Genomic DNA, 18,516 nt, shown 5'->3' on the forward strand with positions numbered 1-18,516 from the left:
TGCACCAGGTGGTGGACATTCAGGTTGTTTCTAACTTGAGGCCTTTATGAGGAATGTGGCTACTAGCGTTCATGTTTCTCTCTTTACTTTTTTATATTCAGTAACTTTCCCCCTTCACGTGAATCCATCAGATGTGTCCTCTTCCCCTACTCTTTTTCCATCCTAATATGGACAGTAGAGTTCCCCCAGATGGCAACCCAAGATGTTATTAATGTTCTAATAAATAGCCTCGGGGGATTCGATGGTCCAGAGAAGAAAAGGTTTGTTAATCTAATAAGAGTCTTTTATTCCAAGATGGCTTATGAGAAACTATTAGCCAAATGCCCTCCATCTCATAGGAAATAAGTGAGAGGAATTGAATTTAAACCTCAGGGAAAACCACTTCAGCTGGGCACGAGGAGGCTTGTTTTATGTGGCAGTGGTTGCTATCAAGTTAATTTGCAATATTATAAAAACAAAACCCATGTAATGTCCTCCGAGAGCAGCTCCTGTGAATGGGTTTACATCTGTCTGAGGCCTGATGACCTTGTGATCCCCTAAAAGGAGGACAGTCCTCTTGGGGTGCTTTCTTCTGTGTGGTGAAGGAAGACATTTGGCCTTTGGTGTTCACAGAGGCCATTTCATTGTGCCCAGGAGACCAGATATTGGAGTCATTGTGTCATAAAACGAGTGGTTGGAGAGTTATACACAAACCACAGGGTGTGGTGGAAGGACACATTGCTCCCGTGCCCTGAAGAGAGCAAGGTCTCCCAGCTGCTGCTCCCTCCCTAACGATAGCTACTACAAGAGTGGTTGTTTAGTTCTAGAAATTGTACAGCTTGCAGTGTAATTTCACATCTTCTCTCCTTTTGACTTCACATTCGAGCCTAGAGAGCTCCCACTGAGAGACCGACCATCACGCGGCCGTTAGTTCAAAGCCCTTTCCAGCCCAAGTCCGTTCTGCGGATCTGCCCCTCTCTGCTCTTGAGCCCAGAATGGACCGTCATCACGATGCAGTGTTTCTTAAAGACCACACATCCTTTAGCTCCTCTGCATTTTTGCTGTGCTCTCCCTTCACATTCCTTGTCTGTGCAGAAAGCTCTGGCTTGGCTCATAATCAGGCCTGCACGTTATCTCTTGTGTAGGTCAGTGTTCTCCTTGGCAGAATTCATCACTCCTTTTTGGGGTACCCACAGTCCTGGATAACAGAGCACACCACATATCCCCAGTAGCTCATCTTCCCTGACTCTTTCTTTCCTTATCACAAATACTTTGTCTTTCAATGGAATTCTGTGGAACTTAAATACCGAAGAATACTATATACAAATGTAATAGTTTGGTATTAATAGAAATGGGGGAGACTCCTGGGTCGCTCAGTCAGTTAATTGTTTGCCTTTGGCTTAGGTCGTGATCCCAGAGTCCTGGGACCGAGTCCCACATCAGGCTCCTTGCTCAGTGGGGAGCCCGCTTCTCCCTCTCCCTAGTGTTCCCCCTGCTTGTGTTCTTTCTCCCTCTCTCTCTGACAAGTGGATGGATAAAATCTTTAAAGTAGAAATGTGAATATAGATATCAGGTTATAATTACAACTAGTTTTTGGTGGGTGTTCCCAATCCTTGAGCACAGCAACCCTAATAATGTATTTGCCTTCATCTCCTAAACACTGAATCCAAGTCCTCATACTTAACAAGTGAGATTGAATTATTGTGAAGTGGGCATAATGAGATATTACCACCTCGTACACATTAGGATGGCCAGTCAGGAAGGGAGGGAGGGGTGAGAGGAAGGAAGGAAGGAAGGAAGGAAGGAAGGGAGGGCTGTTGGCTGGGCTGTAGAGAAATTGGAACCCCTGTGCACTATTCGTAGGAATATATAATATCTACTGTGGAAAACAGTATGGTGGTTCTTCCAAAACTTAAAAACCAAATTACTCTATATGATCTGAGAGTTCTGGTAGAAGCAACCCAAGCATCCACCAATAGACAAGTGGATAAACCAAATGTTTCTTATACATACAGTGGAATATTATTTAGCTCTGAAAAAGGAAATAAATCCCGACACCTGCTATAACATGGATGGACCCAGAACACATTACATTAGGTGAAAGAAGCGCATCATAAAGGGACAAATCCTATGTGCTTCCACTGATGTGAGGTCCCTAGAGCAGTCAGATTCATAGAGTCAGAAAGTAGAACGGGGCTTGCCAGGTCCTAGCAGGAGGAGGGAACAGGGAGTTCCTGTTTAATGGCGACAGAGCTTCAGTTTGGGAAGACGAAAAAGCTTCTGGGGATGGACAGTGGTGACAGTTGCACAATGATATGAATGTACCTAATGCCACTCAGCTGAACTCTTACAGTTATGACAGTAAATTTCCACGTTACGTGTACTTCACCACAGTTTCTAGACATTTTATTTATTTATTTATTTATTTATAAAAATCATTTATTTATTTATTTATTTATTTATTTATTTATTTGACAGAAGAAATCACAAGTAGGCAGAGAGGCAGGCAGAGAGAGAGAAAGGGAAGCAGGCTCCCTCCTGAGCAGAGAGCCAGACATGGCGCTCGATCCCAGGACCCTGGGATCATGACCTGAGCCAAAGGCAGAGGCTTGAACCCACTGAACCACCCAGGTGCCCCTGTTTCTCGACATTTAAATTCAAAATATTTAAATTTTTAAAAACAAGATGCAGAGAAGTCTCTACTGGTTGGTTCCATTTGTTCAGGGCACGGCAATCAGTTGATGGTGTTTGATGTTGAGATAATGGTTACCCTGGGGAAGGAAGAGTAACTAGAAAGCAGGAGGAGGTTCTAGCGTATGGCCATATTCTATCTTTTGATCTGGCTGTTATCACATAGGTGTGTATGGTATATGAACTTCTCCGAGCTCTCCAGTTGTGACTTGTAAGGTTTTCTATGTGTCTGTTATACTCCAAAAATAATTCCAGAAATGGAGATCCTTAGAGCCACAGCAGACTATAGAGTCAGACTCTGTGAGGCTGGGACCAGGGGACCCTGCATCTTAAAACCTTCCCTTCCAGGTTTTTCTTAAGAGCATTGGATTTGGGGAATCTTCACTAAAAGAAAGGGATCGGAGAAACAGCCCAAGAACCCCATTCTGCACTAATAATAAATATTCCTTAGAAAAGAAATTCTTGATATCTTGGAGTCACTTAGCTTCCCCGGTTGGGAAAACACCTATCATCTTTCAGGTGCTGAGAAATCAGTGATGTAGAGAAAGGTGTGAATGTGTATTTTAATATATTACATTTAAAATAGTATTTCTTATAATTTGTCATACGCACAATGACTCGCGAATATTTTGAGGCCCTCTAAAAACAGGCAGGTGCTAGGACCTAATGGAAGTCAGGCTTTCAGTAGGAGGGGAGACAGCACTATGGGGTGTGGTCTACCTGGAAGCAGGTACAGAAAAGCCAGTTCTTCCACCTGGAAGCTAATGAGACTCCATTTCAACTCTCTCCACACCACCTCCGAGACACCAGCAGCTTTCACACTTGCTTGTCAAACCAAAAGCATGTTTCTTGCAAAGGCTTTATTGGAAGGGGCCGATCGAGGTCTTGGAGAAGCTCTCGGAGGCCTTCTTAGAGGAGGTGGTCAGAGAAGAGGAGGAGGAGGAGGAGGAGGAAATATCGGAGGGATAGTTGGAGGAATCGTGAATTTCATCAGCGAGGCCGCGGCAGCTCAGTACACCCCAGAACCGCCTCCCACTCAGCAGCATTTCACGACCGTGGAGGCCAATGAAAGTGAGGAAGTTCGTCGGTTTCGACAGCAGTTTGCCCAGCTGGCGGGACCGGACATGGAGGTGGGTGCCACCGACCTAATGAATATTCTCAACAAAGTCCTTTCCAAGCACAAGGACCTGAAGACCGACGGCTTTAGCCTTGACACCTGCCGGAGCATCGTGTCCGTGATGGACAGTGACACGACTGGCAAGCTGGGCTTCGAAGAATTTAAATACCTCTGGAACAACATCAAGAAGTGGCAGTGTGTTTATAGGCAGTATGACAGGGACCACTCTGGGTTCCTGGGACGTTCCCAGCTGCGTGAGGCCCTGCAGGCAGCGGGTTTCCAGCTAAACGAGCAGCTTTACCAAATGATCGTCCGCCGCTATGCAGAAGAGGATGGCAGCATGGATTTCAACAACTTCATCAGCTGCCTGGTCCGCCTGGATGCCATGTTCCGTGCCTTCAGATCCCTGGATAGGGACGCAGATGGTCTGGTTCAAGTGTCGCTCCAAGACTGGCTGCAACTGACCATGTATTCCTGAAGCCGGCCCCTCCCCGAGGACAGGACTCCTGACAGCCTCGCCCTCCCGTCCCCACAGCGGCTGATGCCCTGTCCCAGAGTTGTCATTTCCTGCGAGCTCATATATCTCCCTGCAAGCTTCTGAACTGGGACTGCCCCTTGGTGCTCAATTAAAATAGTTTTTTTTTTTTTTTAATGAGAAATGTTCTGAGTGGTTTGTATGTCAGCTCTGTGAGATACTGGATGTGTAGGGATGTATGTATGGGGTTGGGGGGCGTGGGGCATAGCCCCCTTGGAATAGATTTTGATAGGGCATTGCTTATTTGGTGAGCGAATTCCAAGAAGCAGGAAACTTGTTGTCATTGAGAATGAAATCTTGAAAAAAGAAAACCCTGGAGTAAATCAAGAAAGCCCTCAAGAGATCTATTTTTCCCTTTAAAAAAGGTGAGGAGGAGTGATGTTCAGAATCTGTTTTTCTCTTAATTTCACATCTGGTCTTTCCATTATGAAAAAAAGAGAGAAAAAAAGAGAAAGAAAAAGTGTTTTCCTGGAAGCCTATTTAACTGTATAGAAACAGGTTCAGAAATGAGAAAAGAAGCAGTTTCACGTAAGGGAAGTATATATAAGTTTTTAACAATGGAGAGACTGTCTGAAATTCCAGAATTCTTTAGTCCTGTTTCTCTACTAAAATAAGCACGCAGCAAATTTGTTTTGTTTTGATGTATTTGTAAAGAGGGTCAGGGCATCGGGGAATGAAGGGTGGACCCGTAGCCCAATATGTCAGTCTCAATCATTCTTCCACACGCTTCATACAAAATCGGGCTTGCCCAACGCATGTTGGCCGGCTCTTGTCGTGTCTTGCCCTGCCTCAGAGCTAGGAATGCTTTGTTGTTGTTCCTTTTGCGAAACTGTGGACAGAAGAAGCATAAGCGAAGGAGCAAAAATAGGTGTTGGGGGGAGCATAGAGTGATCAGTTATTTGGTATATAAAGGAATCTAGAGATATATAAAGATGTTTAAGTACTGCTGAGTGTCACAGGGGTTCTCAGTCCGGACCGTGATTCAGAATCACAGGGAGAGCTCTTGAGGAATATTGACGGCTGAGTCCCACTCCGGATGCATTGAAGAACAATCTTTCGAGGTGGGGCTTGGAGACGAGTATTTTTAAAGCTCCCCGGGTGATTCCAGTAAGCAGCCGAGGTCACCAGCCTGGGCTGTCGTCCCTTGCTTGTGTATGTATGGCCCTTGGTTTGGCTCTGTCATTTTGATTCAGGCGGTGATGATGGGGCGGGCAGAATCCAGAATGCCCAGCTAGGCAAGTAGACAGAACCACGGCGGCTGTGTATGCAAGGACTCAGTAACCCTCCCCTCTCCCCACCCCACCCCTGCCCTGCTATTGAATTGGTTCCCACCACTCCCGTGCATTCCCTCCCTCTCCAAAGGCTAGTTTAGAGGGTCCTCCTGAGTTTGAAGATCAATTCTTCCTTCCTCTTTTGACCCATTTCAAGGAAAGTTTTAACTCTGGAACTGATGTCATTCTCCTGTTAACAGTCCGCAGCGGCAGGTGAGAAATCCCCAGGGCCAGTTGGGAGAGGTTGGCTTTCGGTCTCCGTGCTCACCATTGTCACCATCGTCACTCTCATGGGATATTTATACAACACTACGTGCGTATCCTTCTGCGCAGAGTCAGGCCCAGGGACCGCGTCTGCCTTCCGCGAGGGACCTGTACGTGTAAGCTCGCTCCAGTGGGCTGCCCAGCCAGCTCTGCTCATACCAGAAGGAGGCTGCTGCCAACATCCACATGTATTGATTTCAGGATCCCCATGTTAGAATCAGCCCATTCATATGTCAGGCGCGAGCATAGGCATCTAGCCAAGAAAGGGGAGAGCTGCCAAGGTGCCTTTTAAGGCCTCAGAACATTAGGTTTATTATTTAACCTTTCTACATGATGGCTGCAGAAAGGGCAACTGAGCCTTACCCTGGTGGTCCTGTTATTTCCAAATATTTTATGAAAGTTAAGGCAGTTGCATCGTGCTGGGGGATGGTAGTAAGTATTTTTCTTGCTCCTCGGGTCAGGGGATTTTCTGCTCTTACAATTCCCTTCTTGCCCGCCCAGGGCAAAAACATCCTGAAGTCACCTCCATGTCCCTTCTGTTCTCTTCTGGATTTGTATAACGTTTGTATGGGTCACCCCAGACATTAGAGAAAATGCTAGAAAATCCAGTCTAAACTCCAGACTTTGTCAAGTACTCAAAACTTTGGCATTGCAGAGAACCGAGAACCTGACGAGTAATTGAACTTCTTAGTATTTTTTTTTTTTTTTGATGAACATTTTTTTAATTTATTTATTTTCAGCATAACAGTATCAGTATCATTATTTTTTTTTACCACACCCAGTGCTCCATGCAATCTGTGCCCTCTATAATACCCACCACCCGACTTCTCACCCCCCCACCACTTCAAACACCTCAGATTGTTTTTCAGAGTCCATAGTCTCTGTCTGATAGCCATTTGTATGTCTTTTTTTTTAATTTATTTATTTTCAGAAAAACAGTATTCATTATTTTTTCACCACACCCAGTGCTCCATGCAATCCGTGCCCTCTATAATACCCACCACCTGATACCCCAACCTCCCACCCGCTGCCCCTTCAAACCCCTCAGATTGTTAGGGGAGGTGAATCATGAGAGACTATGGACTCTGAACTTCTTAGTTTTTATCCAGTAGTTGACATTTTCAAGATAAGGGGGAAGAATATTTACCTGATGATTTTTTTTTTAATTTTGTCATTTCTACATGGAAGCCTCCTTATAGGCTGAGACAAGGGTCTTTGATTCGAATCATTCCATCCCATGATCTTTGAGTTTCTAACATGAAGCAATACCATTGATGTAGTAAGTTGAAAATAATACTCAGCGATTTTAAAAAGCATGTGAAGTTGCACAGTCTCCATCTTTTAAATTTCAAAATACCCCATATGATTTCGAAAAACACCTTTATCTTAATGTGATCCACGGGATTCTGTAACCTGTAACAGCAGGAAAAAGAACGTAGGTCTGTACTTAACGCACGTATGCTGTGTACCTAAGAAGAGCAGACCTCCAAGAATATTCTAAATGTGTACATCATCTTAAAGGTCACATTTTAAATGTCTTGAGAAGTGGTGCATGTGTTTTTCAGAACTGCTTTTTTTTTTTTTTTTTTAAGCCAGAGATTTCATCAGTAATATTGCACAGCTAACCTATGCTGGGGCCTTGAAAAAATATTCACGGATACACCTGCAGGGCCCTGATATTTAACACGTCTATTGATCTTGAGGTGCTTTCAGAATTACTTCTTAAAAGTGTCTGTGTTTAATGCTAAGTGGATTAAAGCAATTTAATTCTGAGAAAATTGGTAATGCAATTATGTATGTGGGTGGAAATACGCTCTTAATAAGCGTATTTGAGTAAACAGAATACCTCTTCCCAGACTCCTCTGGAAAACTGCAGAATTTACTGGATTTTGATAATCGTACTCTTTTGGATTTGTAGTCATCTTCAAAGACTCAAAGATTTTTTTCTGTTGGCTACTGCATAGTAGCTTCTGTTTTTAGGTGAACATCCCTGAATTATTTTGATGGCATTGATTTTCTCTCCTTTGCAGGGATGATATCAATTATAACACACCAAAGACAAAATAGACCTATTCCTTGGGAGTTTACCATCTCTCAGTATATTCAGAACTGTATCCTTACGTGTTGCTGGACTTGGAAGCTTGTAAACTATATCCAGTTCAGTAAGAATGAAAATGTTGACTAAATCCAACTAGGAAAGGCCTTAAAGAATGGCTACCTGAGAATCAAACACAGGAACACCACCATTTGTTCCTTCTGGACTTCTAAATGGACCATGTCTGAACACGTGGTCTGCCTTCCCACTGGTCCAAGAAGCCAGCGTTGTGTGGTTATGGGGATAGCATGGTGCGGGGGCACTGGGAGATCACGGTGACCCCCAACTTTCACTTCTGTGCTTTTCTGATCTGCTGACCACCAGGGAAGGGGTGGGCCCCACCATCTAGAGTTCCAGCCAGGCTCAATCATCCTTTCTCTTCGCAGTGACCCAAAACAAATCCGTAGTTGCTACTCAGGGCTGTCCTGGCTTCCAGAGTAGGACCGATAATGGAGGGATTAGAGTCTCCTTCCAGAAAGCTGGGCTCCTGCTTTGAAATGTGGCCCTGCAATATTTTCAAGTCTAGATTTTTTGTTAAGTTTATGACTCTTCCTGAAAAGTTTAGTAGGTTTTTAAAGAAAAGAACCACAGATCTGAAGGATAATTTTTATCATGGAACTGATTTGAAATTTAAAAAAAAATAAAGGAGTGTGTTTTGTTGTGTACTTTTAAATTATCTGTTTTTGAATGGATTTTATTAAGCTACTTGCTTTAATTTGAATGATTTAGAGTCCAATTATCTAAATTTTCATTGGAGTTCATGGTAATAGCAAGTTTCGTGACCTCAAATAAAGCTTATGACTCATTCTTTTTATTTAAAGTCAATTAATTAACATATAGTGTACTATTAGTTTCAGAAGGAAACTTTAGTCATCAGTAACATATAAGACCCAGTGCTCATTCTATCACGTGCTCTCCTTAATGCTCATCACCCAGTTACCCCCTCGCCCTCCCCCAACCCCCATCAACCCTCAGTTTATTGCCTATAGTTGAGTCTTTTATGGTTTGTCCCCCTCTCTGATTTCATCTTACTTTATTTTTCCTTCCCTTCCTGTATGTTCATCTGTTTTGTTTCTTAAAGTCCACATACGAGTAAAATCACACAGTATTTGTCTTCCTCTGGCTGACATAGTTCGTTTAGCATAGTTCCCTCTAGTTCCATCCACATCATTGCAAATGATAAGATTCCATTTTTTGGATGGCTGAGTAATATTCCATTGTGTATGTGTATGTATGTATATATCCAGTAATATTCCATTGTGTGGTATGTATATAAATCTATACACACACGCAACATCTTCTTTATCCATTAATCTGTTGATGGACATCTGGGCTCTTCCCATAGTTTGTGGGCATCACTGCTATAAACATTGGGGCTCAGGTGCCCCTTCAGATCACTACGTTTGTATCCTTTGGATTAATACCTAGCAGTGCAATTGCTGGACCATAGAGCTCTCATTTTTTTTTATTAGTTAAAATGAATTAGTTGAATGGATTATTTCTAAGATTCCTTCCAGTTCAAAGTTTTATTATTCTGAATTGGGGAACTTAACAATGTATTATTGTATTGATCCTATAATAAAATACCTGAGAATAATTTCCATGCTGCCTTTTCCCCTTCCCATTACTAAGATGAAAACTTACCTATAATTTCCTGTGGGATTGTCAAGGGTCTGCTTTTTGTCAGTCAGAGATAAGACTGTTAATGAGTATTAGAGGTCCAGAATATTACCTTGTTTTGTGAATAGTGGTGCTATGAAGGGTTCTTTACACTTCTCTTTCTCCGTCTGCAAAATGAGTCATGGTGCTTGACTTCTGTGTCAGTGGTATAGATGAAAATTGTACATCTCACCATAGACAACATAAATTCAGAAAAGTATTTACAATCATACAATTATGATTGCATCCTCATTGTCCATTGACAATTCTTCTACTCCTTCTTCAGACCTTCCATTCAAGACTTCTGTGTTGCCTCATAGAGGAAGCCAATTGAGGAACTAGTGCGTCTATTGGGAGCAGTAGTGTCTGTGGTTCAGTGAGCTGCTGGGGCATCTCAGCCCTCGATGGTGTGTAAGGAAATGAATGACAGTGTCCCAAGAAGGAATGATGTCCTCTTAAAACTCCACCGCCTCTAAAATTGCTGGGGTCATGAAAATGTAGCTATTGACTGTGCTGGTGATCACCCTATGAATACATTTGTCGAAACAGATTAACTGTACCCTGAAGATGGGTGCTTTTCATTGATGTGAATGATACTTTTTTTTTTAATTATCTTCCTCCCCCACCCCCAAAAAAAGTGTTTCAAGAAAAGGAAGAGAGGCGCCTGGGTGGTTCAATGGGTTAAGCATATGACTCTTGATTTTGGCTCAAGTCATGATCTCAGGGTTGTGAGATCGATCCCTGCATTGGGCTCCATGCTTAGTGGGGAACCTGCTTGAGATCTCTCCCTCTCCCTCTGTCCCCGCTTTGTGTGCTGTCTCCCTCTCTCTCTCTCTCTCTCTCTCTCTCTCTCTCATATAAATAAATTTTTTTTAAGGGGAAAGAGGGGGCACCTGGGTGGCTCAGTGGAGTAAGGCCTCTGCCTTCAGCTCGGGTCACGATCCCAGGGTCCTGGGATCAAGCCCCGCATCGGGCTCTCTGCTCAGCAGGAAGTCAGCCTCCCCCACCCACCCACCTGCCTCTCTGCCTACTTGTGGTCTCTCTCTCTCTCTCTCTCTCTCTGCCAAATAAATAAATACAACTTTAAAAATAAAGTTGGTGGTGGGGGGAGAAAGGGAAGAAACCAGCTCCTTTGTAGATAACCAGACAAAAATAGAAGTCAGTTGACCTGAGTTGTTGTTTCAGGAATAAACCCTGTTCCTTAAGGGAAATCTTTAAAATATCTTTGTTTCTAAGGTCTCCGGTCGGAAAGGGAAGTTAAATTGTTCCTCCTTTTAGTTCCCACCCGCCGTAAGATAAAGGAATAATATAAAAGTGACTCTTAATCTTTTGAGTCTTGGTTGCTTTGAGGAGCATGGTCAGAGCTTCAATTTTTCTTCCCTAAAAACATGTACACACCAAAACTACACACCTTGTCAGGGGCTTCATAGCCTCCCCTTTCGCCAGGCTCATCTGTGAAACCACAGTGAAGAACACTTGCCTTAGTTTTAAAGTGAACCCAACGTAGTGTGCTAAGCAATGGAAACACACCGCCACATAAAGAAGCCAGTCCTTGCCCTGAAGGAACTCCTGATGGTGGAGATGCCGATCCTTAGTCACAGTTAAAGACTACGCTCTTACTGACGCCAAACATCATTTGTTCATCTGTCAAGTGCTGCGCTAGCTTTGTTGTTCCTAGTTCACACTTGATCTGGGAATTCATCACTTGAAGATTTGGCTGCCAAAAGGCTTCTGACACCTGGGATTATCATCACAGGGCTTGTGTGCAGGTCTCTTTCCTTCTCCCCACTTCGTCCTCAGGGTTCCTGTCTAGGTGAGTGGTTCATGTGTAGGAAACCCTGCTTTCGGTCAGCCTGACTTAGAATCATCAATGCCTTCTTCGTTGCGGTCATGAAATACCTCCTGCGGTATATAGAGAAGTTCAGGGTCTCCTGGGTCTAAATGCTTCTGTTCATTACTAAGCAGAAATATATCTTTCTTCCTTCTGAATTGGGAACAGGTGGACCCCTGGCTTGCTGTTTGCTCTTAGTGCAGAGTTTTTCCCAAGCAGGCTCAGAGCGTGATGACACTGAGCTGTGTGACATGCCTGGGTTTCACCTTTGGGGCTGTGATTAGTAGTAATTCAACTAGTGGGCCCGCTAATTGATTTCTCCCCTCCTTCCACAGAATCATGACGGCAGTATTGACTTCCGCGAGTACGTGATCGGCCTGGCTGTCTTGTGCCACCCTGCCAACACAGAGGACATCATTCAGGTGGCATTTAAGGTATAGTCAGCCCCCCCTGAAAGCCTCTCGGTCTGCCTCGTGAAGAAGCGTTGACGCGAAGCATATTCTTTGAAAATTAGTGAAATCTGATAGTCGAGTTTATAGATCCGCTGTGCCGTGTACATGGGAGTAATGTGATGACGACCGTGGCTCCCAAGAATAAAGAAAACACAGCATAGGGAAAGCATCAAGGGAAGGCATCGAGACTGGAGAGCAGGTGATTTCACAAATTAACTTTTAAAATGATTTCTGTCCAGCCTCTCCATTTTGAAGCCCCAAAGTTCAGTTTATAAATAAATACCACCTGTCACCAGCCAGCCTAATTCACCATCTGGAAAGTTCCCATCTATCCTGATTTTCTCACTCTGTGTGCCAGAGATATTTTAAGTGCTCTTTTCCAGGTGGAGTTGATGGTGTGGTGATGGGGTCCCATGAGCTTCCTAATACACGTCCCGGGTCCCCACCCTGTGTGTTTTCCCGTAGTATCATGTGTATTTCCACAGCGGCATCAGGGAAGGGGGTGGCCGATGAATAAGACCCCGTCCCTAGCAGGACTGGTTGGAGGGCTGAAATTTGAGGACTCAGATGCCTGTTTATCCTGCCCATGCCCAAGAGATAGGGGGAAGAGACACTCCCAAAATGTGTTTTTCGTTTTTCTGTGATAAATGGGGCTTCTAATTAGTCTTGGAACTAATTAGAATTAATTAGGTGTCTAATTAATATTTAGGGAGGATGTTCCTAAGGTTGTGTAGTCTGATCTCAAGTGAAACAAGACTTGATTTCCCTGCTTGTCTGTGTACCGAGTTGTAGATACAGACCCATCCTGACTTGGCTGTCTCTCCGCTTCCATCCGCCATGACACCCGAGGGCCTTCCCTCTTCCTGTTTCCTACTGTCCTCTCTTCCTGGTTTCTGAGAAGAATATCCCACTGTGATTCTGACGGGTTTTCTTTCCCCTCTATCATCTAGAAAAACCCTCTTTCTCCAAGAGTCCTTTGTCACGTTTTAGAGGCCGCTGGGGCCCGCCTCAGGAATGTTCCCGCATTCTGCCATTGACTGAGGAGTCCCCGGGCTTTCTTTTTATTTCAGATTGGTTTAAACTGAGTTCACTGCGAGGCCCGTAAAGAACTAAGTGGTTGATGCTTAGCAGATGGTCATAAGGCAAGGTCCAGAACTTTTTCCAAGTTTAAAACGTTTGGCTTTTACAGACTTATTCATCATAAAACCTAAAATTATACACATAGCTAACTTATTCCAATCCAGATATTTCTGTCTGTGTTTTGGGATTGTATTCGTAATTATAAGTTGAGCTGAGCAAACGGTCAGTTTGGGTTTACCGATGAAAGATCCGATAGAAAATTTGGCCCTCGAGCCCAGTAATTATTGTTTTTAAAGACGTCGTGAGATTTTTCTCTAGCCTAGACCTTGGTCTGGTGTGGAGGAGGGAAGCAAGGAGGACTTAAAACTATAATTAGCTCTTTTTCCAGTAAGACTAGGATCGTGCTCTACGTTGCTTCCTTTTGCCACGTTCTCTGTCAGGGGTGTTGGATGTTTTTGAAACTATTTTGGCACACTGGTATTTTTTAATGGAGTGTTGTCCTTTTCTATGCACAGGACCCTGTCACTTCCTTTTATCTGGGAAGGCCTTCACAGTGAACTCCCAATCCCTGAGCCTATTTCGTCGTCACAGAGACCTGCAGAGCTAAAGGATTAGCTAGAGTTCTTCAGCCATGAGCAATGGACATGCGCCATGGCCGAGACACCTGTCCTAAGGCCGGGGAGGGGGCTCCAGCCAGGGTCAGCTCGGAGGCAGCGAGCCCGCAGGCCCCGTGTGTGAGTGTGAGCACCTCCGCCTCTGCCCTCAGTCACACTCCAGGGAGGGTCCAGAGGGCCTGCAGTTCCGTGCTTGCTGGACAGACAGGATGTCTGGGCTGAGGGTCCCGCCGTATTCCAAGCAACGGACAGATCTCATTACCCAAAGGAAACTGGGTTCTTGAGCTTCCTACCAGGGCCCAGAGCGTGGGATTTACCTTAGATCTGGGAACCCTGTAGCCGAGAGACCATCAGGAGTGATGAGTGATGCGTAACAGAGGGAAAGTGGGCATTTCTCTGAGGGGCCCAGACGGGGCAGTCATGACGAGGCCACACATCATTTAAAACCATGAATGCCCAAAGGGAGAGAAAGAAAAAGCACCCAGTAGGGACACACAAAGGGACTTTGCACAGAAAGGAGAGCCACCAGAGCACCAGACGTGACAGACGGAGTGCAGAGGATCATGTCAGAATGGAAGGCCTCTCAGGAAAGCTTAGCGCCCGTGAGGAGTGGGCTAGGCTGGCTCGGGGAGCGGGGGGGATCTCCTGGCAGTTACTGCTGGAAGTCCAAGCCCATAGAGAGCCCTGGGCTGCACTTCGTGCAAACAAATGCTAAGCCACTTTTCACTCTGTGGCTGTCTTGTTCCTCACATGGGGGCTGGGGGACAGAAAATGAGCAAGCCCCTGCTTTCTCAGCTGGGGCAGCAAATCAACAATGTCAAGTGCTAGTGTTTTCTCCCACTCTGGTGGACAGTTAAAACACTAGTCAGTTTGTGCTTGTGGTTCTTTTTGTGATGATCACACCTTATCTAATGCCTCTGGTCGTGTGTTTGGTCAGAAGCAGAGGCCTTAATGGCCAGCGCTCTAGATGTTGCCTGCCAGCTCCACCACCGACCAGTTGGTGACCTTGGGAAAGGGACCCCACTGTCTCGGGCTTCAGCTTTCTTGTTGGGAAGCCAGGGCTAATGACGGCACCTGCCCAGCATGAGACCGTGGTGAGGATGTCATCGGGTAATACAAGGACAGTGACTTGAACACTTCCGGTCGGGGCCTGCTGGGAATCGGAGCTGGCATCATTTAAAACCATGAATGCCCAGGAGAAGATTTTGAATATGGGATAGTAATGATCTAACAACGATCAGAGTTTGGCTGCTTGACTTTCAATCCGTCCCACCTACTGCCTTTTCCTTTCGGCCTATAAACACGTTCAGACTCTCCCTTCGTAAAGACAGCCTCCTTCTGTGCTTGGCCAATGCCCCCCTTCCCTCCTTCCTGTTATTCCAGGAGCCCATGCTGGTTGTCTGCACCGCTCACCTCTCTCCGTTCCCGGCCTCCCATGACCACCTGGCCTCCCGTTCCCTGAAGCCGCGCTTCCCCAAGGCACCCGGACCTCCTAACTGCCATCCTGGCAACTCTCTTTGCTTCTCGCCCGGCCTCACTGTGGTGTTTTGCTCAGTGGGCCTCCACCGCCCTCAGAGCGTCTCCCTCTTTCCAGAAAGCCCTCCTGAGTCCCAGTGGCACACGATCCTCCTTTCCCGTTCTCTCTGAGGACTTCTTCTGAATCTTTTTATTTTTTGTTGGCCAGCTCCTCTTCCCTTGCTGCTTGAACCCACACACTTGAACCCTTGCTGCTCCGGGGCTTCCTGTCACTTTGCGCATTCTCTGCAGATAAGCTCTAGTCCCCCCCCCCACCCCCCCCCCCCCCCCCCCCCCCGCCGAGTTGGCAGTACTTACCGGAAGTCATGGTTCCAGCCTCGACCGCTCTCCTGGGTTGAGGTGCTCCCTCTCGTACCTCCCCCTGGCACCTCTGACTCAAGTCTAACCTCTCCAGGTCCAGCTTTCAATCTCCCTCTCTGGGGAGCGGACCCCCACTTTCCCCCAGGGGCCCAAGCCAGAGCACCGCAGGCCACTCTCGCCCCTTCTTGCCGTCCCCACAGGGCCCCGACTGCTAGCCAAGCCCCACCTTTGCGTCCTCGTGAATTCTGCCCCTTCCCTTCCTTCCTGCTTCTCCACCCCCGCACTGTTCATTGCTTTCTCTGCCTCTAGACTTTCCAAACTTCTGACTCTCATCCATCCTCCACACTCTCAATGCCACACTGTCATAATCCCACAGGGTGAGGTGAGGCGTCCTGCCGCCATCATGGCCTGATTCCTACTTGTCCATCCACCCCCCCGGCTGAGCCCCCGGCAGTCACTACCAGCCCTCGTCGGTTCCAGGAGTATCTCTTGGTGTTCTAAGACCCAACTCAACCTGTCAAATGGGTAGAGCTTTCCCTGACCTCTTTCAGGGGATTCATCTTGTTCTCCCCAGGACTCCCACGCCCTTGGGTCTCACTGTTGTTGAACCCCGTGCTTTCCTTCTGTCTCTTCCCACGACCAAGCCAGGTGTTTGCGAGGGCAGCAAAGACCACTCTTCCTTCAGATACTTCTCCCTCACCCCTGGCACAACTGATCTGCGAATTACTAGACTTTATTTTCTGAGATGATTCCGTACCATATTGCTCTGCTCATCCTTATGTGTTATTTTCTCTTTCCTTCAGCTCTTTGATGTCGATGAGGATGGCTACATATCAGAGGAAGAGTTTACCACCATTTTGCAGGCTGCCCTCGGGGTACCCGACCTGGATGTTTCTGGTCTCTTCAAGGAGATAGCCCAGGGGGATTCTGTGTCCTACGGTGAGTAGGCAGTCTGGTTTCTACATTAGTTGACTAGGAGGGGAACCAGAGTATGGATAGACCCTCACGCAGGAGTGTGGTTTCCCTCCCCTAATAGAATCAACCATAGAAATAGCAGGAATGCTGATGACAACAGCAACAGTAGCAGTAGTAGGGTAAGAGAAGCTAATTAATTACTGAGAACTTACACGCTGAGTACTCTTCTAAACATTTTTAAATAAATCTTTACAGCAAGTTTGTTTAATCAGCACATTTAATATTATTTTATTGAATTTATGGAATTTGACTTATCATCAGCTAGAGAATGTCTGAGCCAGGATGCAGAAACCAAGAGTCTGGTTTAGAGCCGCTGCATCTTTCCCACCTTCTCTCTCATCAGCTGCCCCTCCTGGAAGCGTCTATTCCTTTCTGCTCTCACTGTGGTCAAGCAAAACGGAGCAAGTGAACTAGAGTGGTTGTAACTCCACTAGAGGGGGACAGACTGGGACACCAACAGTCACTACAGCGGCAAACCTGTCACCATGTTTGTCGTTAGCAGCTTAAGTAAGCTTTCACGTAGGCTCGTTTTCTCCTGCCCCTTGGATAGCACACCTGTGAGGTCAGGACCATCATGGCGGACGAAGACCCCATGGCCAAATGGCAGGTCTGTGTGTCAGGGATCAAGCTTTCTCCAGATGGCTTGCTTGGTCCACACGTCAGTTTCCATGTATTTCCTGGTACAGTCGTTGAGAAAACCACACCTGAGTGGAGACGCCTAGCTGACTGTTTCCCTGTCTTAGCTTTGATGTGGTCATTCATGTCAGGTTGGCTTCTCTTCCCCCAGCCTTTGCCCTCACCCCCTCCCATAGGCTGTCGGGGGATTCCTCTGGAACGCCTCTTTCCTCATGGTGTTCAGAGAGTTTTCGCTGTTAACTTTCATGGAATGGGGTAATTAGATCACACACTTCTCTTACTCTCTGTTGTTTTTTTGGGTTTTTTTGTTTTTTTGTTTTTTTGTTTTTACTATCATTCTGCATGCCCTTTATTCTATTTGAGGTAATTAAATGCCTAGGGCACTTACTCTCCTGAGTTCATGGAAGGAAGGAAGGAAGGAAGGAAGGAAGGAAGGGGAAAGGAGGGGAGGGGAAAGAAAATGGGAAGTACACACTGAGAGAAAATGCAAGAGTCATAAACCCCATGTGCACTAATTCTCTGTCGATTTTCCTTTCACAAGTAAGACTCTTTATTGATCTGAGCTGCCAAATATGGAACACTTATTTGAAATGACTGTTTCAAATAATGTGGAAGTTACACCACAAATGATTTGTTAGGTAGGCATAACTTTACCTGTTGATTATAACAAATTTTTAGGGAAATCTGCTTTGTTTTTTGGAATTCAATCTTTTAGTTTTAGAATACACACGGTATCTCCCTTTCCCCAATATCATGCCAGTTTCCTTTTTGGCAGCAATGCTTAGAGGTGTGTCAGTAAGATTTTATGAAAGAATAACTACTGAAATGTGTCAGAATATGACCATCTAAACTGTTTTCCTTCTCAATTTTCCATTTAGATAAATTAATTGATTTCCACAATTCTACAGATTAGCCAATTCACAGCACTTCTTCTAGAAATGAGTTACCTTTTTTGGGAAATGAATTACTTCTTAATGCCACTGACATCCCAAAAAAGACAGAGACCTTGATCTTTTGAACAGATCCCAAGTCTTGAAAGACAGACTTTGTTTTCAGCAGATCAACTCTCATGTGTCATTTCCACAAAAGTCCTCTGTGCTTCCATCACTGAAACAGACTCATGCAGGTGAACCTTTATTTTGGATGTTAAGAAAAAAATATCTAAAGACCATGTTTGTAGCTTGCCTGATTTGGAAACATAAAATGGTCTTTGAATGCAAAATTACGTTGCAGTTGCAAAGAATGATTCGGACTCAGTCCAATGGCTTCCTTATTACTGAGACCTACTTCTGTCTTGAAGAGTTGTTAGTGTAACATGCTGTGAAGTAGACTCTGGGTTATCAGAGGATTTAAAAAAAAAAATAAATAGAAATAGATCATGGGGTTAAAAATCCTTTTATTAGAGAGCCAAATAGGTTGCGGATTCAAAGTCTAGGCTCCTTTTGCTGTATAAGCTCAATAAAGTTTTCTCCATCCAAACA

General features: G+C 45.3%; 2 protein-coding genes across 2 annotated transcripts in view; both read left to right on the forward strand.

Moving 5' to 3' along the window:
• Positions 1–18,516, forward strand: part of LPCAT2 (lysophosphatidylcholine acyltransferase 2) — a 65,697-nt gene that overhangs the window by 45,715 nt on the left and 1,466 nt on the right. The window contains exons 12-13 of the mRNA XM_032324097.1: positions 11,778–11,876; positions 16,228–16,363. Coding sequence (XP_032179988.1) covers positions 11,778–11,876; positions 16,228–16,363 — 235 coding nt within the window. The remainder of the gene's footprint in view (positions 1–11,777; positions 11,877–16,227; positions 16,364–18,516) is intronic.
• CAPNS2 (calpain small subunit 2) lies at positions 2,621–6,537 on the forward strand. The gene has a single exon (XM_032324098.1). It carries the CDS (start codon positions 3,375–3,377, stop codon positions 4,263–4,265), a length of 891 nt encoding a protein of 296 aa, XP_032179989.1. The 5' UTR covers positions 2,621–3,374; the 3' UTR covers positions 4,266–6,537.

Source organism: Mustela erminea, chromosome 19, assembly GCF_009829155.1.
Source record: "Mustela erminea isolate mMusErm1 chromosome 19, mMusErm1.Pri, whole genome shotgun sequence".
Classification (NCBI taxonomy): Eukaryota; Metazoa; Chordata; class Mammalia; order Carnivora; family Mustelidae; genus Mustela; species Mustela erminea.